The sequence below is a fragment of the Chroicocephalus ridibundus genome, chromosome 2 (genome assembly GCF_963924245.1).
Source record: "Chroicocephalus ridibundus chromosome 2, bChrRid1.1, whole genome shotgun sequence".
Lineage (NCBI taxonomy): Eukaryota > Metazoa > Chordata > Aves > Charadriiformes > Laridae > Chroicocephalus > Chroicocephalus ridibundus.
Window position 1 is genome coordinate 104,785,364 of NC_086285.1, and position 27,691 is coordinate 104,813,054.

The 27,691-nt window shown below is 40.4% G+C and overlaps 1 protein-coding gene across 3 annotated transcripts in view; it reads left to right on the forward strand.

Moving 5' to 3' along the window:
* MBP (myelin basic protein) overlaps window positions 1-27,691 on the forward strand; it is a 120,288-nt gene that overhangs the window by 57,147 nt on the left and 35,450 nt on the right. For 2 of the 3 annotated variants that reach the window (XM_063326400.1, XM_063326402.1), the window contains exon 3: window positions 3,433-3,523. The exons of the other annotated variant lie outside the window; for it this stretch is intronic. In XM_063326400.1, the coding sequence (XP_063182470.1) occupies window positions 3,433-3,523 (91 nt within the window). The remainder of the gene's footprint in view (window positions 1-3,432; window positions 3,524-27,691) is intronic. 3 annotated transcript variants of the gene reach the window in all.

Genomic DNA, 27,691 nt, shown 5'->3' on the forward strand with positions numbered 1-27,691 from the left:
AGAAATGATAGAAGTTTTTCTAGTCTGTGACAAGCTGTTACGGTGCAGTAGATGCTGGCTTGCTACTTAGGTTTTTTATGGTATTTTGGAACACGAGCACCCCAATTCATATAAGAAATGCAACTCCAGTCTGCTTTGGTAGTGATCTTGGTGCTCTGTGGCTTCTCTCCTGATGTTAGAACACCTGCAGAATGGGGCACGTCCTCCTCACGTTTTCTGAAGTACAGGTTGGAGGCCTTAGTTCAGAGAAGGGTCTGAGCACATTGAGAACACCCATCTCATCTCAAGAAATTTGACTTGACTTCCAGTTTAATGATAGTTTTTGTGGTGGTTGAGGAGATGATTGTGGAGTGAGAGTGAGTTTTTGTGAATATAGGCCTATATAATACTTATTTCATGCTAAAATCAGGTGTAATCTATAGGTTTTGGGAACTGATGCTGTAATATAAACGTATTTTGCCTATCACTTCTGAAAGTGCATTGCGTACTCAACCTGAAAGTAAGAGCTAGTTAGAATTATATTTACTATGTTATGTACAAAGGGTCTTTATTTTATAACCAACCACAAGCACTTTACAACTGTAGGTAAGGAATCCCTCCTGGCACAGCTCAAGCAGTGTAAGGGAATGTGTTCTCAGTTTTTCTGTTCGTTGATTGGAAGGATAGAGACACTTAAGAATTTTTAGAATACTGGAAAAAAGAATTACGCAGCTGGCTAAATCTTGTGTTTTAAAATGCTGTTTTATCATATAACTTGTTTTAGTGCATCTGGATCATCAATTTTTCTTTCTCATATTGTTTTTGGTAATACTAATACTAGATATGCCAGTAATAATGTGTTGTGTAAATTATTTTAGTGCAAATAATAAAGCAAAGACACCTTTTCAGAAGTTAAATTCTCTGTAAGAAGCCATGCCAAGTGGATTTACATCCAGCCGTGCACTGTCATGTTTTAGGCTGATACATCACACAACTTTCCTGTCAGCGTCTTGGAGCTGACATCTGTCAACACCAACATTGTGGCTTATCCAGGGAGCAGACAGCACAGCTGCTGTGTAGTTCTTCCCAGTGATTTAACTCGAACCAAAATATCTCAGGGCTCAGTCTTTCTAATTTCCCTGAGACTGCCAAAACCATGTTTTTAAAGTGAGGGATGCAAACATCTTCCTAGTAAGAACTCGGAGTCACAACTCATTTCATAGGCATCACTGAGTATCTGTTGGAGTGTTTTGTTGCTACTGCTCTTGGTGCCTTGCAGCAGGTTACAGACTTTCAGCTGTTTCCCAAGAGGAACAAGAGCATGAGGAACAGCAATCCCTCTCCTTCTGTGCTACCAGCTTTACCATACACTCAATACGGTGGAATACATTTGAAAATGGAGCTAACAAGCACTGTCTTTACAAAACCGAGAGCAATAGCTCTCGTCAGGAGTTCAGCTGTCCCCTTCATCTGGGAAAGCCTGAACTTGGTTTGATCATCTAATTTTGTATAAATTTTGTCTCATACACGATGGCACAATTTTTAGTAGCTTTTTGCTTTGGGATTGGCTCACTCTGCTGTAGCAGATGTCCTCTTCTGCTTTTTTCAGAGTTGAAGGCTGTCCTCCATCTCTTTCTACAAAGAAGATGTAGTTGAGTTGCTGCTCACTATAGAGCAACTAAAATAGGATGGGGAACCCAACTTCAATATGCAGCTTGCTGAATCAGTGGCCTCTACACGCAGGTAGTTCTGTAAACCAGTACAGGTGCTGTGGACCTTGGCATGTGTCCCTTGTGCGTGTTGACAGCACGTAACACATTGCCAACTGGGTGGCTCCACAACTTACAAATTATATCTGTGGGGACAGGGCTTAAGTATTTGTGCTGATCACAAAATTGTTTACCCAAAGGAAGTTGTCTCCCAGTACAGGCACTGCTAGTTTCTGCCTGGGTCCCTCCATCTTCCTGAGGGACACTAGTTAAGCCAAACCGAGGTGAGCATCTGCTAAAACTGACTTGTCTCCTCAGCTTTGAGAGAGACATAGCTGATGGGTTTTCTGCATGGGATGCTCAGGTTGGTGCCTTGAGGGAGTGCAGAATCCTTTCTCTTCTGCAGGTTTTTCTTCCTCTGAAGCACAGTTTCTCCTTTCTTTCCTGTTCTCTCTGCTATTTCTGTTCTTGACTGTTGCTGTGTGACACCAGTAGGTTTCCTAGGTCTTTCTTTTTTCCTAACAAAGCTTGCTGTCTTCCTTCAAAGTCTCTTGAGTTTATGTGCCCTAAGTTTGTACTCCTGTGTTCTATAGGGAGGTTGACAGACTTAATCTACCTGTCATCTTATATCTTCTGTGTGGTTATTAATAGGGGGAAATAAGAGACCCCTTACAGTTTGGAAGTGTGCTATGTTTCTGAGGGCAGAACCGGTACTTTTCATGGACGGATTGTATAGCAGCATTTTCAAAACATGTCAGAATTTATAAATTGTACAAAGGTAATTTTTCCAAAATGTCAACAAAGTCTTGTGAACAAGCATGTACTTGAATATCCATCCTTTAAAAAAGCGTAGGCGTACTACGCTTCTCTTTTTTCCCTTCCTCAACTCTTAGTCAACTCTTTGCAGTAATATTTATATTGCATCAGTCACTTCATATCCATCACTTAACAGCTGACTGTATATGCAGTTTACTATCTGCATTGCTGCAAGCTTGCCTATACGTTTCTCTTGAGTACCAAAGTAAAACGTTTTAAAATCATGAGTTATTTTTTCTTCAGTAGCAATATAAATATTTAAAACTCAGCATTTCACAGGTTATGTTTTCTTCAGTCTTTTCTAGCTAGGGAATGAAATGCTTTGACTTCTGGTAGTTTAAGTGCTGAAGCTGTTGACTTATCTCTGGGCCCACTCTAACACCAGGTAGCGCATTGGCAGATTTGTTTCAGAAATAGATAAATACTCGTGCTTTAAATGGTTAAGTACATGAATTGGTTAAAGACTTGAGGATGGCGGCTCCTGAGCTCTCTCTAGCTCACTTACCTTTGCTCTGTAAGGAGAAATATTTGTGCACTATCTTCTGATCTCTTCGTTCACTAAGTCAACAATGGAAGACGTCAATAAATAGAAAATGAAATATGAGGAGGAAAAGTGGAAACTTACAAGGATTCTTTCATGGTTCCTAAGATCTCTCTTATTTAGATGTCTTCTCTGTCCCTCCATTTTACGTCCTCTACTCAGATTAAAACAAACTCAAAAAAAAAAAATGATCTGTGTTTTCTGAGAGTATTTTCCCATCAATATTTTGCAAAACCACATATATATAGTAAAGATACCCAAAAGCTCTGTGTTAATGATTCTGTATTCATTAAGAATGTAATGTGTGTGTAATTAGGAAGTTTGAAGAATTTTTCTAGTTGATAACTATAAAAGAAGACCTAATCTGAAGAAATGTTTGTTTTACAGAATGCTGAAACCAAGGTGGAGGAAGCAACTAAGGAGAGTCCAAAAGCAGCCAGACTAACACAGCAGTCTTCAGAGGATAATGAAGTATTTGGTGAGTTACTCAGACAACAGAAAAATGTTTTTTGATCTGTTAGTTCAGAAAAGATAATTCCCACAAAGTCCTTGTGATCTGCTTAATGTTGGTGTAGCATTTGAGTGTGGACCGTACAGTTCCACAAAGACCTGGAAAGGTGGAGGAAAGGACCAAGAAGAAAACAAAGAAGGATCAAAGGTCTAAAATACATCATCTGTGAAGACAGATTTGCAGTTGGTTACCACTGACAAGAAAGACTGAATCCAAATCTTCAACAAAATTAAAGGTGTATGCAGTAAGAGGGAACACAAACTTTTCTCTGTCCATGATGAACAGGACAAGCAGTGGATTCTTTAAATTTGCAGAAAGAAAGATTTGATTAAATGTTGGGAAGGGGAATCCTAAAATGAATACTAAAACATCAGGATGCATCATCTGGGAAGTGTGGAGATTTATCCTTTAAAACAGGTTAGACAAGTAACTGTCTAAACTGATGTAATGTAGTTCGTGTTGTGGCAGAAGGATAGACTAGATGACCTCTGAGGATACTTGGAGGCCCAGATTTCAGATGAGCTCCTCGTGATTGTTTTCTGTGAACGCCTCTTCCACCCCCACTCCCCATTCCCCCTTTAGGTTTTGCTGGCAGTTTTATTATTTGATCTGAAAGCGGTATTTGGCCTTTTCTTCTGTATTAACATTTGGAAAAGAGCCAGGGAAACCTTATTGTTCCAACTTCATGTTGATTTTTTGCTAGTAGAACTCCAATAAAAAAGCAGTAGTCTAGCATTAATGCAGGAGAGGTGAGGGCAAGGCTGAAAGTTTAGCAGTTGGTGTAGTATTTAGCTCCATTCTGTTCTGGAGTGGAAACTCAAGATCTGCAGAAGTCATGTGGATTTTATTAAGGCTGACTAGCTTGAAGACTTTCGGATGAGTCAAATATTTTTGAATACAGTAAGGAATTTTTTTCTTTCAAGGTACAGGAGGAATAGAGCATGAATAATTAAATCTTTCTTATGATGTATGGAAACAATGCTTGTGACAATTTTGACTTGTTTTTGTTTAAAATCGGTCTTCCTTAATGAGATAATGTAGTGTGATTGGCACATGAGCCTGAATTCCTGGTATGAATGTTTCAAACACTGATCATATAATGCCAGTGTCTGAAGAATCCACAAGTGGACTTAAGGACTAGCTTTCAGCTTTATTAATTCAGTGGTGAGGCTATTACCTCATTTCCTCTACGTCTGCTCCACCAGTTATTTGCAGTAGATCCAGTGCTACTGGTTATAGAGCCCCGCGGCACTGTGTAACGTGCATCTCAACCTGTGTCCTTTCTCAATTCGGATCTCTGGTTTTCTTTCTGTGAGAAGGATGGAGACAGCAGAGCAGAGGGACATCTGTCTGCCTCTTTCTACCAGCAAAATCTCAGGCTTTTAAACCTTCTGTCTATTCTGATCGCTAGCCCCATGTACCAGTGAACTAAACCAGTAATTAGTCAAGCCTGAGTTCCATATGAGGACTGTGAACTTAAAAATGGGAATTAAAAGCCATGAAGTTCAGTGTTGGTAGGCTTAAACTCACCACCCAGTGATTCAGACCCCCACTACAGATTCTGTTACTAATTTAAGAAGGTCGACATGCAGTGTACTACATGTTCTTTAAAGCTAATGATTTACTAACAAATTGCTAAATATTTCCATGTTCCAAATCTGTGAACTGAACTGCTTATCTAAGATAACCAATGATCAACCTTTGATAACTTGGCACCACAAGGAGGAAAATTTCTTTCCAACTCGAAAACCAGTCAGACTATACGTCTTGTATCAACCCTTTTACCACTTTCCAAATGAAAGTCTGGTTTGTTTGTTGTTTTTAAGATTAGATCAAAATGGGGGGGGGGGCGGGGGGAGAGGAAATATGGTGCAAATGGAGTCTGTAATCTTCTTTTTCACCCTGGTCAAGTGAGGAGATGAAAGTGGTCTCAAGGTGCAAACGAAACCACTTTGGTGTGAGACTCCCTGAGAGTCAGGGAGAAAATTTTGGCAGATACAAGTTTTATGTCTCTGAGAATGATACTGTTGTATATACCTGCCTTTCCCTGCACTTCTGGGCAATTTCTTAAGATGTTCAAATCCATCTCGTAGGGGATAAACGATAACCTTGAAACAGTTTCCCCTAGGTGAGTTATTTGTTGTCCTGTGACTTAAATGATTAGATTACAGACCCTGCTCAGTTTTTCTCCCACTGGCTTGATCTATTTCAAGCTGTCCTTCATTTCTTTGTTCTCTCTTTCTCCCCAGTGATGTTAATTATAACAAGCACCAAGTATGCATCAGGAGTTGGTTAATTTATAGCTTGGGCTTTTACTAGAGTTTCTCTTCTGAAGAATTTTAAATAGCCTTGGGTCTCTTTGAGTGGGCGCAGCCTTCCTTTTTCATGTAGATTGCTGTCTTCTGTGCCTTATTTCTGTGCTTTTCACAAAGATTTCTGTCCCCAACTTTCTCAGGACAATGACACCCCCCTACAGAAAGGTCAGCGCAGGCGGCAGAGAAGTCGGTTCCTGCCTGAGGAAGCCCCTGAGCTCCCTTCAGAAAAGGGGGCAGCACCCCTTGGGTGTGCAGCGGCCGCTCGGAGGAGTCGGGTCCCCCTGAAAGCACTGGTTGTCCCTCTCCGCTGAGCCACCCGGTGGCAGCAACTCCCAGTCCCTGGCAGCCACCAGAGTGCCTGGACTGCCAGGTCCAAGGCTCTTTAGCAAAGGAGTCGGAACGCTCTTGCTTTCCTCCTGTCTCCCCCCCGCCTCTCCGAGGTTAGTGTTGTCTTGGGCCAGGTGACAACATGGTTTATCAGGAGCAGGGAACCTTCTGTGCTGTGGGCAGCACGGAATAGGTGCAATTACTAGAGACTGTTATACAGAAGATGTCAGAGGTAGACGTGCAATTTGAATACAGCAGTTTCTTTTTGGAAATGCTGTCAGAGTAAGCGTGGTTTCTGCAGTCCCTATCAGCGGGGTACAGTTTTGGAGGCAAGCACAGTACTATTGAACGAAAATGTTGTGGCGATAAAGACCCAAGTGTGGATATATCTCGTTCAAGTCTGCTAGACACTTTGTAAATAGGAGTAAAGATTGATCCACTGCTGTGGAGGACCACTTGTGAATGAACATGAATTTCCTAGTTTTCTTCTTCCTTTTCATATGAGTTGAAATTGGGAATTACCATTCTGGAGGGTTTGGGGTTTTTTTTTTTGCATTTCTCTTTAATATTTATTTTTATACTGGGGTATAGCTGAAATGTCAGTATCAACAATGGAGCCGCATTGTACTAGCTGCTTTACTAAACAAACAAGTTAGGTATGTCCTGTTTTGAGAGCTAATTCTCAAAGGTGATGAACTTTTTATAGAAGAGGGTAGAGTGGAGAAATGGAGCAGAAGGGCAAGGATATGGGAGAGAAAAGAAATCTAGCCTGTACATGGTATTTGCAACTATGAAATTCTGAATTAACAAGAGTTAGTTTTGTTTGTCCTTTGAAAGGATTTTCTTGTGACACCCAACAGGGTTCTGTTGTCTGATGTAGACTGAATATGCATCTGTGATGTGGAACTAGAATGTCTTGCTTGCTACAAACTTCTGTTGAACTTGCACGTAGTCAACATGGTCTCTGTTGCAACCAGTATGTAGTCAAAAAAGGATCATGAGTGACATCTCAGTCCAAGCGAGAGAAGAAAATTGCCAAGTAGAGTGCTGTGTGTTTAAAGAAATGAATTAGGAGATGAGTGCTGACCTTACTTCCAGCGATACTTTTTGGAAGTTTATTAGATCCATTGCTACTCTGCAACTGGGAGGCTAAAGCAGAGGGACAAAGTGCCTGTCATTCTGACTGGGAAGATTGGACCTTCGTTTGGTGCAATCCCTGACTGCGATAACTTGGAGAAGGACAAATGCAGATTTTTTCATTGATAATTTTTTTTTCCATAGGACTGAACTAGCATAAAATTACAAGTAAGGAAAAATTCTCCATGGGGAAACTGTGATATGACAGCATATTCCTCTTTCTGACAGCAATGAAAAGTTAAAGTGTACTAACTTTTCAAGTCATGATCTTCTCAAACAGGAAAGTTTCATTTCTATCTAGTAGATCAGTGCTAAAATTTCATCTGTGGAAGCGGTCGTGGTTCTTCATGGCTTAGTGCTTTCTAGTGATCCCTGCTGTGTGGCTGGAGTTGTACTGTGGGGTGTTGGGGTTTTTTGTTGTTGTTGGGGTTTGGTGAGGACGTTTTGTGTGTTTTGTTTATATAAAAAAGGCAAGTATGGGAAAGTGACACTGAATGCAGCACCATCCGTCATTCCGCTGTTTCTAATTGCAGTGCTGGGTACATCCTGAGGTATCTTTTGTATGCAGAGCTCAGGGATATAGCTAGAAACCATACATTCAGCCCAATTCCACGGTGACCCTGACTGACCCTGAGTCATTGCTCATGCTGATGCCTGCTTATGTGTCCTGCGCAGAATGTCCTGTGGATATTTGTATAACTCTATGCAGGTTCAAGAACTTCTGTCTCCACGAGATTTCCATCCGTAATGATTTGACAGATGTAGTCACACCCACTGTTGGCCTCCCTTAACATGGTAGGACAAAGGTGCCGCAGTTGCTGCAGTCCCACTGTGTGCACACTTAGGAATTTTTCTGATGCTGAGTATTGGATACTAGTTTTGGTTTGGGTTTTGTTTGTGGGTTTGTGTTTTTTTTTGCAGTTGGGGATTTAATGATGGTATATAAAGCCCATTCTCCCAAAATAATAGGCAGTGTCGATCTCTTACAAATTAACAAGTGGTTGTACAGAATACACTTACAAGGTGGGAATCTATGTGATTGTGTGTTGTATCTCTATGGATTTCACTCTCTTATTGTATCCATTTTTGCTTTTTGATCCTTTTTTATAAAAAGAAGGGGCAGAATGCAAAAGGAGGAGCTGGAAGGCATCTGGCAGCTCTTGGCTGCACAATGCCTTTATCAGGAGGTGGTGCGGTCATGTCAGGAGCTTCCTAAAAGCTGAGGGTTATTGTAGTTCAGTGACCTTCTTACTGGGAAGCTTCTCTCTTTGTAAACACGATCAATTGTGGGACACAAGCTATGACTTTAATGCAAAATAATGGCAAGCTTACATGAAAAAATCAATCTGGTGAGACAGCAAATTGTCCTAAAATAGATGTTATTACCACGGTGCAGTTATTCCCTCTTCCCTCAGAGGTAAATGGGGGAATTTAGTTTCCTGTAGTTTTTCATTGTAAGTTAAGTAATGATTCTGTTGTTCCAACTGTTCACATAATTCCACTTTCCTTCACCATCTCTTTCCTTTTCCCAGTTTCTTGCAAGACTTGGCCTGTCTCCTTCCATCCAGAGGCCACTGGTTTATCCAAATTACAACGGCAAGGCTGGATTAACTTTCTGAGATGGAAAGAATAGATTTACATTTTAATAAAAAAATGCTTGGCATCTTTCATGCAGTTGTTGGGTCTCAGAGGTACCGCTCACAGCTTTCCCTTTGTGGTGTGGGGTGTTGTGGTTTTTTTCAGGGGAAGGGCTGAAACTGTTCTTGCAAGATCTTATGTATCATAAAATGCTTTTTGCAAACTATGTGTAGTTTACATACGGACAAGAGAAGCCAAAGACTAGAGAACTGCTGTGGTGGAAAGAGACCCACAGGATTTCAGAGGCAGCAGTTGGCCAATGGGTGGAATTTTGTCTTATTTTAGGGTTTTAAGCTGTTTCTAAAGTATAGATAGTTGCATTTTTTATGTTAATTCTGTGGTTGGCTCATTTTTATGGATTTTCTTTTTTTAACAATAGCATTCAAACATACTTTTTCTGCCAGCCATCTGATGCTTTAAACAGTAACAGTAGCTCTCGGACATCAAACTAGTTAATATGCCATTAAAATTAATGTACTGCTCTGGAGTAGCATCTAAACCTTTAGGATTACTTTTAGCATGGCACTGATGTTTGCCACAAAATGAGCGCACAAGCACTTAAGGGCATTTTAAGAAGTCTGATCTGGTATGACTTTTCTTTTTTTCTCATCTGTACGTCATGCAAGCTACATGCGTGACAGGTTTGAGTTTTTCTTCTTTCATCGGGACTGGAGTTGTAGCTAGATTCGTTAGCATAGACATGGACCTGAGCCAGCGATGCCTGATATATTTTTAGCAGTGCAGGGCTGGTGGGCTGTGCTTGCTTTAATTAATCAGTACAATAACAGTATAATAAATGACTTATTCATTATTTTAATGCTTGCTATACAGTGTACAGGATCTGCTGATTTTTTCACCCTTGTTTATTCAGTGAGTCTGTGTGCCGGATGGGGGGAAGCACAATAGGCATTTACCCTCCTATTGTTATCCAGAGGACACGTTGTAGCTGATTGTAAAAGTGAGGATGGCTAAGGGTGGTCTAATGTCACATGTTGCTGGGTGGTGATACGAGGCCTCTGGCTAATTAGCTAGCCATGAAAACAAGTTACTTCTTTCCCAGTGTATTTTGTCGGCTTTGTCCTGTTAGCAGGCTGCAGCCCAAGGGAATATTCTGTTTGCACAGAAGAAACAGAGTCCTTAGTGTTCTCCATCACTGATCCTTATGTACCATCCAGTTTGGTTAAGGCAGGATTTTATCTGTAAATGAATTAAAAGTGCTTCTGAAAGATCTTTATTTTGGGGAAAGTAGCTGGGATGTTGCTGTTGTCCCATTTCCAGTTTTGTTGAGGCTGAATAAACGCTCAGTTCTGGTTTGAGTGAAACAAGAAGCAGAGTAGTCCTCCGTGGGCCAACCGCTCTTCTGTTGTGTTAGCTGAAACAGATGTTGTCATTAAAGTTTAATTACTGTGTGACTCACTTCTTAATGCAATGGCTAGAAGAGAACCAGAATGAGTTTTTGTACAATCTATTAGGAGAATACAGATATACCAGCTGAGATTGATAATCCTCTTTGTGTCTTAGAAAAATAAAATATGAAAGCCACCTACTTTGGCATCCAGCCTAGTAAGAATTGTGGAATTTCATTGGATAATTCATGGATCAAATCCATAATACCTGATTTGAGCCAGAATAATGTCCTATTGCAAGAATGGTATAAAAACAATGGATTCTCCTCAGGTTTTCAGTGGTCGGTTGTCCTAGTTAAAAAGAGGCTTTTCGGTGATGGCCTAGCCCTCATAATTACCACTGATTGTGAGGCTCTATTAGGCTGCCCATAGCACACATCATGAGACGGAAATCCTAGCCCAGATTTTTTCTTATCTGAATGCAGTAGATAGAAACCAAGGGAAAAAGGGAATACAGAGGTAAAAGTCTTGCCCTCATAAACCCGGTAGGTCAGTATTAAGTTGGTGCATCCCATCCCGTGTGCTGTCCATCAGGTGAAATTTCAGTTCCTCATCAGGATCAGGTGTCCCTAAGAAATTCCATCTTGGATTTCTCAGTGGTACTTCCCTCTCACCCCCCTATTTAAGCCTTGTTCATTGGCAATCTTGTAATTGGCTCTATTGACTGGCAAAACTTATAAAGATGGTGAGTTGAACTTAAAAATCCATCAAGCTGTCCTTCCAGCATTAAAGGGGTGGGCTGGAGTATGAAAAGAGCTGTGAAATTTCTTATGTTCAAGTTGTTGACCAAAGAGTGTGGAAGCGTGGCGAGAGAGGTGTTGTAGGTGCATCAGTATCAGGAGGATGGGGCCAGTCTTTTTTTCAGTGGTGGCCAGTGACAGGACAAGAGGCAACAGGCACAAACTTGAGCATAGAAAGTTCCATCTCAACATGAGGAGGAACTTCTTTACTTTGAGGCTGACAGAGCACTGGAACAGGCTGCCCAAAGAGGTGGTGGAGTCTCCGTCTCTGGAGATATTCAAAACCCACCTGGATAGGTTTCTGTCCAGCCTGCTCTAGGTGACCCTGCTGTGGCAGGGGTGTTGGACTAGATGATCTCCAGAGGTCCCTTCCAACCCCTACTGTTCTGTGATTCTGTGGTCATCTTGTCCAACAGCAGCTCCTCTGCCGAAATATCAGACTTGGTATGTGATGAGTGTAGTTCTGTAAGGGAAACACAAGCAGCAGTAAGCCCACCGTGAAAGGAATGACAGCATATTGTAAACACCCCATGCAAGCTGCTTTGGTGGTGACCTTGACAAAATATTTTTATTTCTATGCTGAGTTAATCTAAATCGTGCTGCAGCCTAACGTATGACATTTGCAACTGTGTCTGCAAGACTGAAAATGAATCTGACGGTGGTGGAGAGTGACAGCAAGAAGGAACGCGGAGCTTTTGAATGAGTGAACGAAAATTTGCAGGACTTGGCATCGGTCGGCTTCCCCTTAGTGCTCCCATCTCTGTACCCCGGAGCTGTGAAATTCCAGGGCTCCAGTACCATGTCAGGCAGCACATCCAACCCGTACTTGAAGCTATGGCTTTCCAGTAAGCATTTGTTCAAGAAGGCTGACTGTGGTTTGGCTTAACTCCTTCAAATACGTAGCTTGGCAGCACTTATGCAATAGTTCAGTTTTGTGGGCGTGACTTTGTCCCTTTAAGTGCTGACAAGGAGGCACAGAGCAGGAATTCACATCTGAGGTATCTATTTCTGACGAGGAAAATAGAAGTGAAAAGGATTAGTATTTACTGGTGTGCACGCACTGGTACTTGTACAGAAACATCCTGGTGGCGACGAGACTGCAGTCGCTCACAAGCCTTGCGAGGAGCAAGGAACAGCCATGATAATGCTGTTCTTTATTTTCAGTTCTGTTCAGAGCAGGCTCCCTCTCTAGAGCCTTCCCTATGCTTCCCTTCCCTGTTGCCAATGAAAAGCTTGGCTTTCTGCAGGCTTTTTAACATTCCCACTTAATTAGAAGGAACCGTTTTTCTACTTGATACAAAGTATCTCCATCAAAACAGGAACTTTAGATTAGTCTGAGTCATTTTTAATAGCTGTCATCCATTGTGAATTTTTTTTTTTTTTTTTTCCCTTTTGAGCCTTCTTGCTGTAGCATCTTAAAATTTCTGCCATGTGTGATGTTAACCGTGGAAAACCAACAATGTCCCTGGTAGTGCTGACAAGGAGGATTTCAGCAGAAATCAGTATTTTAAAGACTAAACTCAGTTTAAACAACCACGTGTATGGATGCTGTTGCAAAAATGACTCTAAATCTCTTTATCTCAAGTGACTTCAATAGAAACTGGCTACAGATAAAAGACATTCACAAGAGTTCTTATTTCTGTTCTGAAAGATCTGTAATAGTATTTTCTTTTTAACTTTTGCTTGTGGAAAAGTGATTGACCATGCTCTTGAAACAAAAGCGATAGGTTTTGAGCACCTAAATAAGCCACCACAAAACGTCACCATAAATAGACTTGGTTTCACTGAACTCCTTGGAGACAGAACAAAAATATTGATGCTTCTAAAATAAACACTGAACATTTGACACACTATTCCTTCCTTGAAATAAGCGGACCTCCCTGAATGTTTATCAGGATGTGGTGACTCCATTTGCCTTGATTTATCTACGCAGGAGCCCCTGCTTTTTTAGCACTACTACAGGAGCTTTACTGATTTCAAGAGAGCCTGAGCTCCTACCAAGGATGATGTTGATTTCGGGTCCGTCGTACGTGAAGTCCTCGGCTTGGCTATGAGGAAGCCGTCTTTCACATCAGGCATCCTGCACGCCGCTGAGGCAGCTTCAGGCAGAAAGGCATTTCCATTTTCTTGTCTGCAGATGTCTTGCAACCCGGAGTCAAATGACGAGAAGCAGAGAATTTTAGCCTTGGACTTGTTGAGGGGCTAAGTTTTAAATGAAGTTCTGACATTTATTTTTACGAGTGAACCAAATTGTTTGCAAAGCCGTTTCGGGTGAGATTAGTTACAGACATGATATTACATGAGATTAGTTACAGACATGATTAGTTACAGACATGATAACAAAAACATGATATGTTTTTGCCTCCTTCTGCTTCACTTATTCCTCAGGTCTAAAATGTTCTGGTATTTCATTTTTGTAAGGTAAGGGTATGGCATGAGCAGGACTTTGCCACATTAGTAGTGTTATTCTATTAACTATTACTTTCTTTCGGGCTGTCCTTTGTTTTGTGTGTCACATTCAGTCTCATATATAAACTGGCCATCCTTCAAATGACCACCAGACCCTCTTGTTTGGTCTCCAGGTTTTATTGCTATGGTATTGCATTCCTTCTGCATTTGTCAACGCAGGAAGTCTATTACAAAATAGGATGAAATGGAAAACTTAAGATGTGTGGATACCAATTATATGGCAAGCCTGATTTCAGTCTACTTAGCATTGGATATAAATTCTGAAAGCTCACTTATTTCAGTTTATTTGCCAAAATTTCTTGAAATAATTTTACTCCTCTGTTTCAATATATATAATTCCAATATGAAGATCTAAAAGCAAATCTGTTTCAAGATCCATGCTGAAATAAAACTCTCAACCAAAAACTATCATGACCCCTGAAAAAATGAAAGCTCCTTCTTTTTTCACCAAATTACCCCACCCTTGCTGTGAGCGATCAGTGGCTGCCCAGCATCATCGTGAACTTCACAGCCTACAGGGGAACAATGATAAATGAAAATAAACAGAGGCACTTCCCTAGATTTCAGCAGAATTAGGAATATGCTTTAACACTTTGAACTACTGTCCAGATTTTGACAGATATTTTGGTGGATCTGGGCTTAAAGTGAGAATCAGAAGATTGGACAAAATAACTGTTTTCCCCTTTTTCCTCTGTTGACAAATCCCCCTGGGCTCCAGCAGACAGGTGTTACCTCTGTTTCTGTATGCCAGCAGCAATAGATCTAGCTTCTATTTCAAAATCAGTGCTCACCTGATTGTAGTAACTTGTATTTAGTAGCCTATTTTCATTGAATTGGAGACATCAATAGGATTGAACCTAATTAACAGGATTTTCTGAAAGTGAGAACCCAAGAGGTGAGACTTTTAAATGCATACACACTTGGGATTTTTCTTGTTCATTTTTAACTGCTCTAATTGTTTTCATGGTGCACGTGATTTTTTTCTCTATTACCATACTCCAAATCCAGACTAATTTCTAGCATTATTTCAGTTGTTATTCATACCGCAGAAGCACCTCGTTGAGGAGTAGGACCTCGCTAAGCCTATTGATCTGTAAATGTAATGGGAATACCATAAGAAGGTTGCCCTGTGCCCGGTACAGCTGATTCCTGTTTCTCAGAGTAAGTACTTTGCCAGGCAAACTACTTTTGCATCCAAGGTGTTTGTTGTTCTCCAACTGTAGTGCGAGACTCAAGTTGCTCTGGTTTTTGCAGAACTGCAGTTTCAGGATAAAGCCTATTCTAGTTTGGAAAACTCAGTAGCAGAATCACAACAGCACAATCATTCTATTCTGATGTGTGCTCCATTAGCACCCTCTCTACATGCTATTTCTGCTCTGGTCAGAGTTAAGCTACAGTGTTATACCCGTTGTACCAATATAGTTCTGTTGGTGACTTCTCCCTGAAGGCAAACATTTAAGATATTTCTCTCTCCAGCCCTTCTCACCAACAATCTTTTTATATTGACTTGTAATTTTTCTTTCAATTCTAAATAATTATAAGGGGTGACAAATGTCTTTACAGTTTCCGAGTTAACATTTTTCCCAACCACTTTTTTTTGTTTAACATAGGCGCTGATTACAAATGTCTCCTACAGTGAAAATATGAAGCCTTTTCTAATGTATTTTCTTAGTTCCCTTGTAAAGGGACCCTTTTTAGCACTACCTAAAGTTAAGATACCTATTACAAGATTTCTGAGTCTGAATGTTCTTGTGAGTTATTTTCAAGATTCCAATAAGAAAATAAGAAAAAGAAAGCATGCAGAGCTGCCCCCTCAAGAAAACTGAAGTGAATGTCTTGAAATCAGCATGTTGCTCAAAATCTCACACTGCTTTGGCTAGTCATTGTGACTCCCAACCTCCTTATAATAAATCACTACTGATAAATATCTGACTTTTCTAGTTGGCTCCCTGTGTTTTTCAGAGTATCCTAATTGCGTTCTTTACCAGGAATGAAATATGGGAAAAAGCTGAATGTAAGCTAGTTGGACATAGGGAGCTATTTAAAATTAGAGCATTTTCTCCACCATCTGTATTAGTCTGCTTATGTTGACATAGTTGTGATGCAGCACTGCAACATAAAGACTTATATTTTAAGGGCCAGATTCATAATTCAAATATTCTGATTTAAATAAAAATACAATCCCTTTAATTTAACATATTTCTTTTCATCAAGGAAGTACAGAAATATTCGATCCTTATGATGGTTTTATTTAGGTGTTTTTTGCTTTTTTAATTAGAGAATAAAAAGGAGTTTGATTTAGAGGTTCTCAGTCAGAATGTTGTAATGGTGTGAATTTTTTTTGACCTATAGTGTTAAAAACCACAAAAAAACTGTGCGAAATAATAACATTTTTATCTGAGTGAAATATCCTAACATTTCTTGGTTGTAGAACTTACAACGAGGTCACATCTTTCTGAAAATTGCAGTTTATTTGCATCAAGTGTAGGTTTTCAGAATCCCTCAGACCTCCTTAAAATGTTGTGGTTACAACGGTGCGTTTATTTTAAGGATATTATTTATACACAAAAATAAGAAATCATGGTAGTGAGCCGTGTTTTCCACAGAGGGGGGCAAAAAAAAGTACAACTGAGATTAGGGGGAGGAATTTGATAAGGCATATTTATGTCCTTTCGTGCGCTGTTGATGCGTCCATTTAATTCCTAGCGGTGTCTGGGCTGGTTTGTGTGTTAACTCAGGAACAGTAATGTGCACACAGTGGAGACACACAGGCAATTTCCTTCGCTCTCTCAAGTGTAAGTTGGAAAGTGCATCAGTCTTCTGCAGATTTTAGCACGTAGTGCTGATTTCGAGTTCTTGCCTGTATGCTACTTGTGCTGAAGTGGCATGAATCAGAGGTGGTTTGTTGTTTGTTTTTTTTTTTTTTCTAATTAATGTATGTATGGGTAAGACACTGGGCATTTCGTTTTTGAGATTACTGGTAAACAACTTACTGTTTTCAAGAAAACAATTCAAGAATCATTAAATGCATCACAAGATTATTTTAGTGACTTGAATGGAATATTGTAAGACCAATTTTAAGAGGTCAGAAGTAAAAACTCATGTACGCTTAGGAGATAGTAGGAGAGGATGGAATGCAGTAACCGTGTTCTTGGCTAATTGCATTATCTTTGTGTGCAGCGTTTTAGTCTGGTGTGTGGGGCTTGAGTTTAGGGGTTTTCCTTGTGTTTTGGAATGGTTTGGGTTTTTTTTTTTCTTGTGTATTAGTATCTGCTTGTACCAAGAGCTCTGTGGATGAAGTACGCTTCCAGGTTTCTGCCTGTGGCTTTGGGGAGAGATAGATAGATAGATTTGGGATTAGAAACACATCTGTATGTATTTTGTCATTCTTAAAACTGCTTCACCATTCAACACGCAAGCTCTCAAGCTTGAAATCTGTTAAGTAAAGGTTTGCTTGTACGCTTATACCTTCTAAATGAGGCCGGTGGTCAGCAAATTCAACTGCTGTCTGAAAACGCAGAAGAGGAATTCCAGGTCTGTGAAAATCCTTTGCTTAAAATGTCCTGCCAGCAGTTCTACCTCAGCCTTTATATGTGATAGGCGGCATATCTCAGATGATCTCAACTCTCAGGGGAACATAAGAATAGAGGCATTCTCTGCGTTCATGAGTGGTTAGAATAACACTGTGCTTAGTGATCAAATGAACAATCCCTTTGAGCTTTCGAGATAGTACCCCCTCTCACAGGGCATCGGAAAGCATTTCTTTAACAATTATGCAACAACAAAGCACAATAGGATCGCTGGTTGCCATGATTTCTTTCGGGGGAGAAAAGTCAGAGTTTGTATGTTACCTAGTTGTTACCATCTCAAATTAAACCACTTCAGCAGTCAAGGAGTGGAACTTAGTCTGTTGCCAAATCCCTGATATTAGTGGAATAGGCTGCTGCATAAGTGTTTGAGATTTTTTTTTTGCCTATTAACCCATACATTTTTGCAAAGATGTCACCTGCTTTGTGCTTGTTTTTTTTCCAGTCCCTTTTCTGGCCTACCTGCTTTGCATTAATCAGTTTAAAAATCCTCCTGGTGTAAACAGCACTGCTGACTGTGCTGTTCTTATGCGCTGGGTCATTTCTCCAACCTACTGTTCTTCCTATTGACTGTGACTTATTCCCAGTATGCTCCACTTTTGCTTGCCACTAGTCTTTTCCCCATGCTTTTCTCCCCATATTTTCTTCTCACCTACTGATCCATTTCTTTCTGCCAGACCCTCTTTAGCTGCGTTTACATCCTTCTATCTTACTGGTTCCTTCCTTTTCTTCACTACTCTCTTTCCCTCTTCGTGGTCTTCCTTTACTGCCAGGGGTCAAACCTACCTCAGCTGCTTTCTAGCAACTACTGTACGAACACCTGAAGTTCTCCTCCTGGTGAGATTCTTGATTATTAACCTGGATATAACTACAACCACGCCATACAGTAGCAGCCAGTCCATTTCTCTTCTTGCGTCCCTGAACATTGGAAAAAGGGAGGGGGGGAAAAGTCCATATGTTAAGGGTCATTTTTAAAGTTATTTAGATTTTTCTTTTTTTGATTTTTAAAAGACAAATGCCCTTCTTTATTTGTGATAAGCTGACAGGATTTATGCTGTTTGTGAGACGCTGCAAGCCACATGCCAACGAATATTCTAGGCTTGCACAGATCAATACTGGTGAGATGACCCGGGTTAATAGCACTGCTCAGGGCTGTTGTGGCCATTCTGCTGTAATAATAAATTCTAGTCAAGACTTGGGACATCTGCAACAGGACATCCTTGAAAAAGAAAGTTTCTCTGAAAAGTTTCTTCTAACAAATTATACTCTTTTCTGATAGAAGTCCTTGTAGTCAGTGAGTCTTTAACCAGATTTTGGGCCTAAGAAGGACAGAGTCAGAACCAGTCGAAGTGTAGTGTCCTATCTTTCCAAATAGCAAAATAAATTAGAAATACGACTCTAGGTAAATTCTGTTACAAGTTGGTCGTGCTTTCTAAAACTTAAAATACTACAATCACTGAAAGGTTCATTTGTTTTACAAATAATAGAAATCTAAATCTCAGTTGAAATTGGAATCTGACCTACTGTCCCTAATCTGCTTGTTAGACAGGGGAGGATTATTTGCTTAGTTGCTTAGATAGCAGCAATTTTTAAGTAAAATTATGCTAGTGGGGGAAAAAAGATACTTCTGCTATAAAAACACCACTGAAGTATTTGCAATCTGAAGTGCACTTCATAAGCCACAAATCCCTTGCACGTTGCAATGCACAGATCTTAACTTACTATGATTGAACCACTGCAGTCACTACTAATAAAATGAACTAAGTTATTTTGGTTTTATGATTCTTAAGAGAAATTCTATTGAATGGTTTTAGCAAACACGTGTCATCCCGGTAAAGCTGAAGCTTTGAGAAAGCAGTACTGCCTTGCCATCAATCTCCTAAGCATGTAATAGACCATTTGGCCAATGTACAATGGCTGAATGTATGTATTTGAAAGGAGAAGGAATTGGCTAACCTGAGAACTTTAAAAAATGTTAAGTAAATCACTTCAGTTTTGGAATTCCTCTCGTTGCATCTGAAAAACAATAACTATACCAAGATTTTTCTTATGTTGTGTATGTGTGTATACAAACATGTATGACACACAAGGGTTGCACAGTTAAGACAGCAGTAGAATAAATACAAGCATAAATATATATATTCTGTGTTTTTTTCAAATGTTCATAATACCTAATCTTTTCATTCTAGTTAAAGAAGAATAAAAGTAGAAGATTGTAAATTGCATTCGTTTAAAATTCAGATGAGATGCTTACATTTTTTGTTAGTGCAATGTCCATACCATATTAAAGTCTCAGAAAAAAAAAAAAAAGGTGTAGTCTTAAGCAAAATTGCTAGTTCTCAGCCACTGAAATGGACCTCAACTTAATATTGATATTACTTCTGGTGGAGTTTTACTGGCTTTTTTTTCCCCCCTTCTCTTCCTACTAATTAGATTGATGCTACAAGCTTACCGCCTTCGGACCAAGAAACATTTTTTTACTTTTTTATTTATACTATTTATCTATACTTGAGGTTTGTCTGTACTTTTTAGAAAAGGGAATGAATTTCACTCTTAGTCCTGGATTTCAGATGTGACCTATTTATCGTGTCTGGAATCCGTCCTCACTAGCTCTTCCCACTGATGCTACTACTTTTGAGACAGTTTTTTGCTCTGATAGTAGTTTTAAAGCATTTTCTTTGTCACCAGTCCTTTTGCTCTTACCAGTTTGCAAAAATCCAGTACCAGCTGTTGTGTGCGTGTAATCTGTATTATGCCCTGCTCTGCTTCGGAATCCCTCAGTGCCGTTAAATCCAGCCAAATGAGGCTGACGTGTGCTTGCAGCTTCCTTTGTCTGAAATTGAGCTCTGTGTAGATTGAGACGTTTGTAGTCTGCACTTCAGTTTGCCACTTGATTTAACAAGAATTTTGTTCAACTGCATAAAGGCTAAACATTTCTTCATAGAAAAGTAACTGCTGTGAATTTCCTGTGTTGTTTTATTTTGCTTAAAATTAAAATTGAAGTCTAGGTTTTATTAAAGCAGAGAATCTTTCAGGGGACGTTCAGTAGTTTTTTTAGGATAAAGATGAAGGCTAAACCTATTTTTATGTTAGAAGCTCATGATATCAAGTAGGCAGAAGTGGCTTTGAGCTTTTTTTTACACTTGGTTTTTCCCTTTCCACCACCGTGGAAATAATTATCTTCACCGTTGTGCACTGTATTCTTAGTTGAGGCACCGTTTTGCAGAGTTCAAGATTTTACTGTGCGCTATCTGGGCATCTTTAACAGGGACCTTTCACACAGACGATGCCATTGATGCTTTGGGACAGTCCAGTAACATTCCTCTTCTTCCAGCTCATCCCAGTAGAAGAGACTATGACGGTTGGGTTTGAGCTGCCTATAATTAGGAAACACATAGTTTGTTAGATTTTCGCATTGTTGGAGTGCCAGAGGCTGGAAATGGGGGTGTACAAATTTGATATTTGATTTCATACTCTTTATACACTGTCATATGTCCTTTTCTTTCCATCAACTTTATTCCATCAGTTTGAGTTATGTGTACATACCTTGGACACTGAATTTTCAGGTTTTCACTTGGAGAAATTTTAGAGACAGTAAAGTAAGTTCTGCACCACTGTTACTGGGTTTACTAACCATGTGCTGAGGAGCCTACCACAAGCTGTGCGTTATGATCCCTGCTGAGTAAAAGCTGCACGCAGTTCTGCCTTCTCAATCTTATTTTCTCCTGATGGAGCAAAACGTACCTGATAATGAGTCCAAAGGCAAGTGTTTATTTAGGTAGCAACAAAATGCAGCATAACTCTGGTCCCAAGGAGGAATGGGGAGGTGGGAAAGTTGTTCTGGTTTTGTCTTGTCTTGCGGAGTGTATTTAGCACAGCCAGTTCTCTTAGTGTCCTGCTGTGAGATTTTTTTTTACTGCACAGACAAGTAGTTTTAATGTCTGACTCTACTGCTGACCTTTTTTCCTTAATTATTTTGAGTCCTGTGTGTTAGTACCTGGCCTCATATTTAAAATTTAAAAAAAAACCAAAAACAACCAACCAAACCAAAAAACAGATTAAAAGGCATCATAAATTGATAGCATGTTACTTTATCTGTTAGGATATGAAACTGGTACAAAATAAAAAGCAGATGTAAAATTGTTAAGCAGGCAATTTCCATGTTGTGGGTGGATTTTCTGAGATACCCGAAGGGAATTTTTAAATACTCTGGAAAAATTATCAGAATGATCATACCCTGTGTGTCTTGTAAATAACAAAAACCACTAAGCACAGAAGTGGGCTCCACGGAATATCCTTAAGTATTTTCACATTCACTGCTCAGTCTCGAAGAAGGAAATTGTAAATGGAAAGGAAGGACTAGACGGATCTTGACCGTGCAAGTGTTAGTAATGAACACTATGTCAATACCATGCGCTGGGAACTGAGAGATGTGAAATAACTTTTGATGTTTGGGAGTTTGTACAGGTTGGTTTTTTGTTTTGTTGGGTTTTTTTTGAAGACTTGAAGGTCAAAATACCTGATGCCAGACTGCGTATGAGCTCTAACCTGACAGGTGAAATACTGACACCACTAAACTTTTCCAGCTTTGCTGGTAGTCGTGCCCCTAGCTGTGTGTTTCCTAAGAACGACACTGGGGACAGCCAAGCGAGACGGCTAAATGGACTCATGCTCTTAAACAGCAGCTGTCTGTAACATCCAGTTTTGCTTGGCTAAGCGCTAATTTGATCTTTTTCTGCTACTATTTTTTTGTGGTGGTTTGGTTTTTTGTTTGAGCACATTGTAATCTGTTTGGAACGGTTGGTTAAGTTAGCAATAATAGTCCGAAAGCAGAACTTGACAGCCGCTGCTTTATTGCCAGCTCCTCCGTACAACCCATTTCAAACAAAGCCTATTTTCAGGGTAGAGTGGTTACACATTTGGCTTGTTTGCTTTTAATTTCCATTAGACTTTACTGCCAAAACAACCTGGCCATACCAGTGACAAGGCTGAAAGTTGGCTTGCTAACAAGTATCGATGTTTGCATTAAAAAGCAATTTGCTAAAGAGTTATGCAAAAGCCCTCTCCAAAGAGGGAGGCGTTTTAAGACAGTAACCACACAATAAAAATACTTAATTTCATTTTTGGAGACCACTCATTTTTAAATTGCTCTGGGTGAATATACTCCATTGTATGCTGAAAGAAGAGACATAGCAGTTTTTTTATTTATTGTATTTATTTATTTTTATTTTTATTTTATTTATTACGCCTGTATGGGGCAGAAAGGGAAGGGAAGCAAAAGAATTGTACAGGTATGGAGAGTGCATTTCTGCTGGTGGGAGAACAGGATGTTTCCTTCTTCTGCAGCTGGATCGTGGTCTGAAATTCATGGAACGTGTCTCAAACTAGCCACGTTCATGGGTGGAAAGCTTTGAGTACTTGAGTCGTTGCTCTGTTTCAAACAGATACAATGCCAGAGTGTTCACATCCTAAGTGGGATAGAAAAGTTGGCTGATCAAGCACATAACTGATCCTGGAATCTAAAGATTTGTTTCTGTACTTTGAAATTCCTTCTCAGTGAATGATTTGGTTTATATGTGCACCATTAAAAACAAAGAAGTATTTCTCCCTTCTTCTAAAGCTGAGGAATAGCGACATACAAAGGATCCCTCTAAATTGCAGGACCCCAGGAACGTTTTCCAGCTATCTCTTGGGGCTGAGTCCTGGCTTCTCCCTGTATTTGTGTGTACGCAGTCCCTTCGCTCTCCCCTTCCACACATCTGTGTCCATGTTCCCATGTTCAAAGAAACCTTATAGTACAGGCTGGGTGACAGAGGACATCACAGCTCCCTCCCTGCCACGCAGCATGGGCACAGCTATATAACATGAATGCATCCAGTACGAACAAACAAAAAGGGCTGACTGGTGCTTTTTTTTTACTGTCAGGCTGTTGTGAGCATGTCTAAGGCTACCTCCTAATTCTTTAGAGATTTGCAGTGATCACTGGCCTTGATCAGTTTTCAATTTGTGTAAAAAAGATGCAGGAAAGAGTAAGGACAATAGGATGGATGTTTCCCAAGCATGGATAGCTTAGTTCTGAATCATGATACTGTGTAATTCCTGTAAGAGAGAGGAAGCACGTAGTCCCTGATACGTATGCTTGGTCGGAGATAAAAGAGTTTCACTCAGTCATTTTTTTTAAGACTTTTTACAGATCGTGTAGGGCAAGCAGCCTTTCTGTAGAGGAGGAAAAGACATTGCTGTAGCTGTTCCTCTGGTATCGTTGGCATCACTGGCTTCTCTCCAGTCAGCATTCAAGTGCAGTGGTATTCACTGAGTGTTATGTTTCTGCAGAAGCAGAGCCTCTTGCTCTATTTCAGTTGGTGTTACAAAACATGAAAAGATTGTCTCTTTGAATAAATTTCCTTCTTCCAATCACTAACCTTTTTAAATGTATTTCTTTTTTTCATTTTGATTGCTTTTCTGGCTATCATTCAAGGCATATTTGAACTAGTCAGCTAACCCTTCTGCAGGCTTAATGCTTCTGGTACTCCTGAGTTATTGATGCTCATGTTCGTGTAGATGCTGCTAGAGAAGCAGTGTATGGCCACCATGAGAAGCTTCACTGGCAGAAGGTAACCTGTTGCACTCCTCGGAGATGTGGTGCCTCTGCGCTGGAGTACCTCCACCCTTGCCTTTCGCTGACATCTATCCATTTGCTTAAGGTTTATGTTTATTAAAGGAATTGCCATTATTCAGGCAGCAGGTAGGCTGTCATTTATTAATTACATCAAATTTGTTTATGCTTATATGCAGGATAGTGCTGACAAAAGGCTTCTGCTTTCAAAACTTAGTAGCTTTGTTAGGTAAAATAGGTCTCAGTTGTCTGTGAGTCTACGCTGACTTAGAGCTGTACAGATGCAAATGTTTTTTTCACAGCGTGGCCCAACAGAGTTGAGATTTGTGGTTGTATCCAAGATACACCTTCGATATCCAAGGTTGTACATCTATTCAGTTACGTTAATGTGCCTGTGAACTGACCTGGATGTCATAGATCCTGCCACCTGCATGAGTGCAAGTGGCTCTAACGACTTGAATACTAGTCAAATTAATCTTAAAGAAAGTTAGCAGATCTGTACTGCAAGGCAAGCAGAAGAGTGGCTGAAGATGATGCAATTTTTCTGCTGGTTAGTGGTAATGATGATGATAGCTCTTAACTAGCCCCGTCAACTTCCAAGGACTGCACACAGTGTGCACTAGTTAAATGTGCAAAGCCTGGAGAAGAGAAGGCTCCAGGGAGACCTTATAGTGGCCTTTCAGTACTTAAAAGGGGACCTACAGGAAAGATGGTGAGAAACTTTTTGTCAGGGCCTGTTGTGATAGGAGAAGGGGCAATGGCTTTAAACTGAAAGAGGGTAGATTTAGACTAGATAAAAGGCAGAATTTTTTTACAACGAGGGTGGTGAGACACTGGCACAGGTTGCCCAGAGAGGTGGTAGATGCCCCATCCCTGGAAACATTCAGGGTCAGGTTGGACGGGGCTCTGAGCAACCTGATCTAGCTGAAGATGTCCCTGTTCACTGGAGGAGGGGTTGGACTAAATGACCTTTAAAGGACCCTTCCAACCCAAACTATTCTATGAAATGTGACCTTATTTTTCAGTTCACTTTTACTATATTCAGGAAGCTTGAAGCCTTTTACTATGTGTGGCAGACCTGGAGATGAAAAAAGATGTAACCGGCATGACTTCAACTTGCAATCATCTAGTCAAACTGTAGCAAATCATAAATTAGATTTGCATGAAAAAGAATAAATGGTCAGATAACAGCACAGTACAGCTCCAAATCAGGTTATCCTGTATCTTTTTCTCATTTTCTACATGGAGTGCAACACACTGCTTGTACCATCAGTAGGAGCCTAGGATAATTTTGACAATTGCTGACTTCAACCAGGTTTGTCAGCCACCTGCAAAGAATATGGGCCTTAATTTTATTCCTTTCAGGTACATGGAAAATATTTTGCCTTTCAGAATAGAAATTGGGAATTCAGAAATGGGGCGGATGTTCTTTTATTCCAAATATTAGGTATTTTCTAGTTCTTTGTTGCTTGATAGACCTGCCTTATTTCATGTCACAGAAAGCGTTGTTAAGAGGAGGTGTGGGTAGGGAGGGGGGGATTTGTTTCAGTGAATGCCTCTGTATGACACTTTCTGAAAGGCAACCCATCAGAGCTGGAGGCTTTTGCAATTACAAGTTTTTGTCATAATTATGAACTACTTATTTTCTTTTTTTAATAAAATGTATCTTGGTTTGTTAATCAGTATGTGATTGCTTTCATTTCTCAGGCAGCACTATCCCCACTGGATTAAAAAAAACACCGAGTGGTCTTTTTTGCTGCTGGAAAGGGATATACTTGAGGTTCAGCCCCTCCTCTAAGTGTCTCATTTTATGTAGGTAGTCAGGATAATTCAGTGCGTACTGGAGGCAATTCTGTAAATTGAAATTGCAGATGGAAATGAGGTGGAACCCTCTGCTTTTCTTACGCTTATCAGATTGAGCATGGATTAGTTTTCTTTCAGCATTTTTTTTGAAGGACAAAGATAATAAATGAGGAATCAAAAATAAATGCGTTTGCTTTTTGCATTTTGATGCTTTCAGGCTGTCGGGGAGCAGCAGGAGCGGCCTGCCCAAGGCGGAGGCAAGCTGGGACGCAGGGTTACAGCAAGGCAGGCAGGGCAGGCACCTCGGGTACCAGAACAAGCAGAGCACAGCGGGACCGGGGACAGCCACTGGGCTCGGGTGCTGCCTGGTGACCACCAGGCAAGTTGGCAGCGATGGGGCAGGTCCTGAAGCACGTTGGGCTTCTACGGCCTTGGAGGGCTGCACTGGTTATCCTGCTTTCTCAGGATAACCAAAGCCCATGACTCACTGTGACGGACTACATCCTAAATTGAGAACTGAACCAAATTGCAAGGGCTTTATAAATAGATTGCATTATTTATATATTTCCAAAGGATGCTAAGTAACTTTCTGGGGTAGCACAGACTGTAAATAGGAAGGACTTCTTATTTTGCCAAACAGTCCCGATTTATGGCTACAGAAATGTTCTTGAAGCGTTTACCTGGGAAATAAATGACCTTTTACTTTCAGAGATAAGACTAACACAGCTGTTTTCTGTCTACAGTGTTTTTTACCTTTTGTGAGTTGTCTGCACAGCTTCCTAGGAGGCAGAAAACCGAGAACTTCCCGCTGAGAAATTCGAGGCAGTGCTGTTGCCTTTGTTTATTTCAGAAATGCATGGTGGCTTGAGCATAGTTCTCCTGCACACACGGACACGCACGCTTGTTTCTTGTCTTGCGAGCGGAACATCGTTTAGAACTACTAATTGTTGAGACTTTTGCCAGCGAGCACAGGTCTGCTGCAGCTGAGGAACTGCCGGCTGGAGGCTGCGGATCCCAGGTTGGGGGCAGCACCAAGCCCTCTCCACACGTTGGCCAGGTTTGTTGGCTGGGATGAGCACGGTGCTGAGGGCTGCGACGTGATTTCTGCTGGCCGGGGGGTGTGAGTGAAGCAATCTCTGCCTCCAAAAGGCAGGCACGGTGTCACCTGGCTTCCTGGGGTTGCATCTTCAGTTCGGGTAACCAGGAATGCGTGGCACACGCATCTTTTGTACACAGGTGCTGCCCTCTGATATTCCTTCTGGTGTAACCTATTGCATCACTCTAGGCTCTTCGTAAATTATTCTACAGGTTTTACTCATTCTCATACTTGCTGGGTGGATTGAGTGGAACTTACTCAAATTACACTTGGGAAAATGTGTTTGTAGCATTTCTTGCCTGTTAAAATACTTCAGATCATGTGTAACTTGATCGTACTGTCATTTTAGTCTTCAGAACTAATAGTTCTTTTTGCTGGGCGTGTTTTCTTCATCACATAAGAAGTGACTTTATACATACTCAAACAGCAAAATAAAGTTTGTGAATTCTCTTTTTTCTTTCTTTCTTTCTTTTTTTAATAGCAGTAACTCCCACAAACTGGTACAAGGCTCGGTACTGTGCAAGCAGTTTTTCACTCTTAGAATGCTGCTACTGAAAAGCAGATATTGTGTAAAGTACCATCGATCACTGCCGCGGTTTTATACAGTTTGTCACCATTGTTCTTCGTATAGCATTGAGTCACATTTAGAACTATGGTACAGCTCACAAGTGTTCAGCAGGGGGGAAAAAGAACCATTGGGGTTTTTTTACTTAAAAAAAACCCTTATTATTTATAATCTAGTATCAATGATTTGTTAGTGTATAGAAAATATGTCTGATGTGGCCTAGTCTAGATGAGAACAGGTTTATTAATACATTTAAAAGTGTATAATGTGGTTTGTAATGATGGAGAGCGGGATGGAGTTTCTAAAGACTTACAGTAGCTGAGGTTAGATGCTAAAATATTAAAGCAGAAATCTAAAAGGCCGTTCTGACAGATGGTTAGCTGAGAGGCAGAAATGGACTTTTGTTGTATGTCTAGATGTACTTTAACAGCTTTGG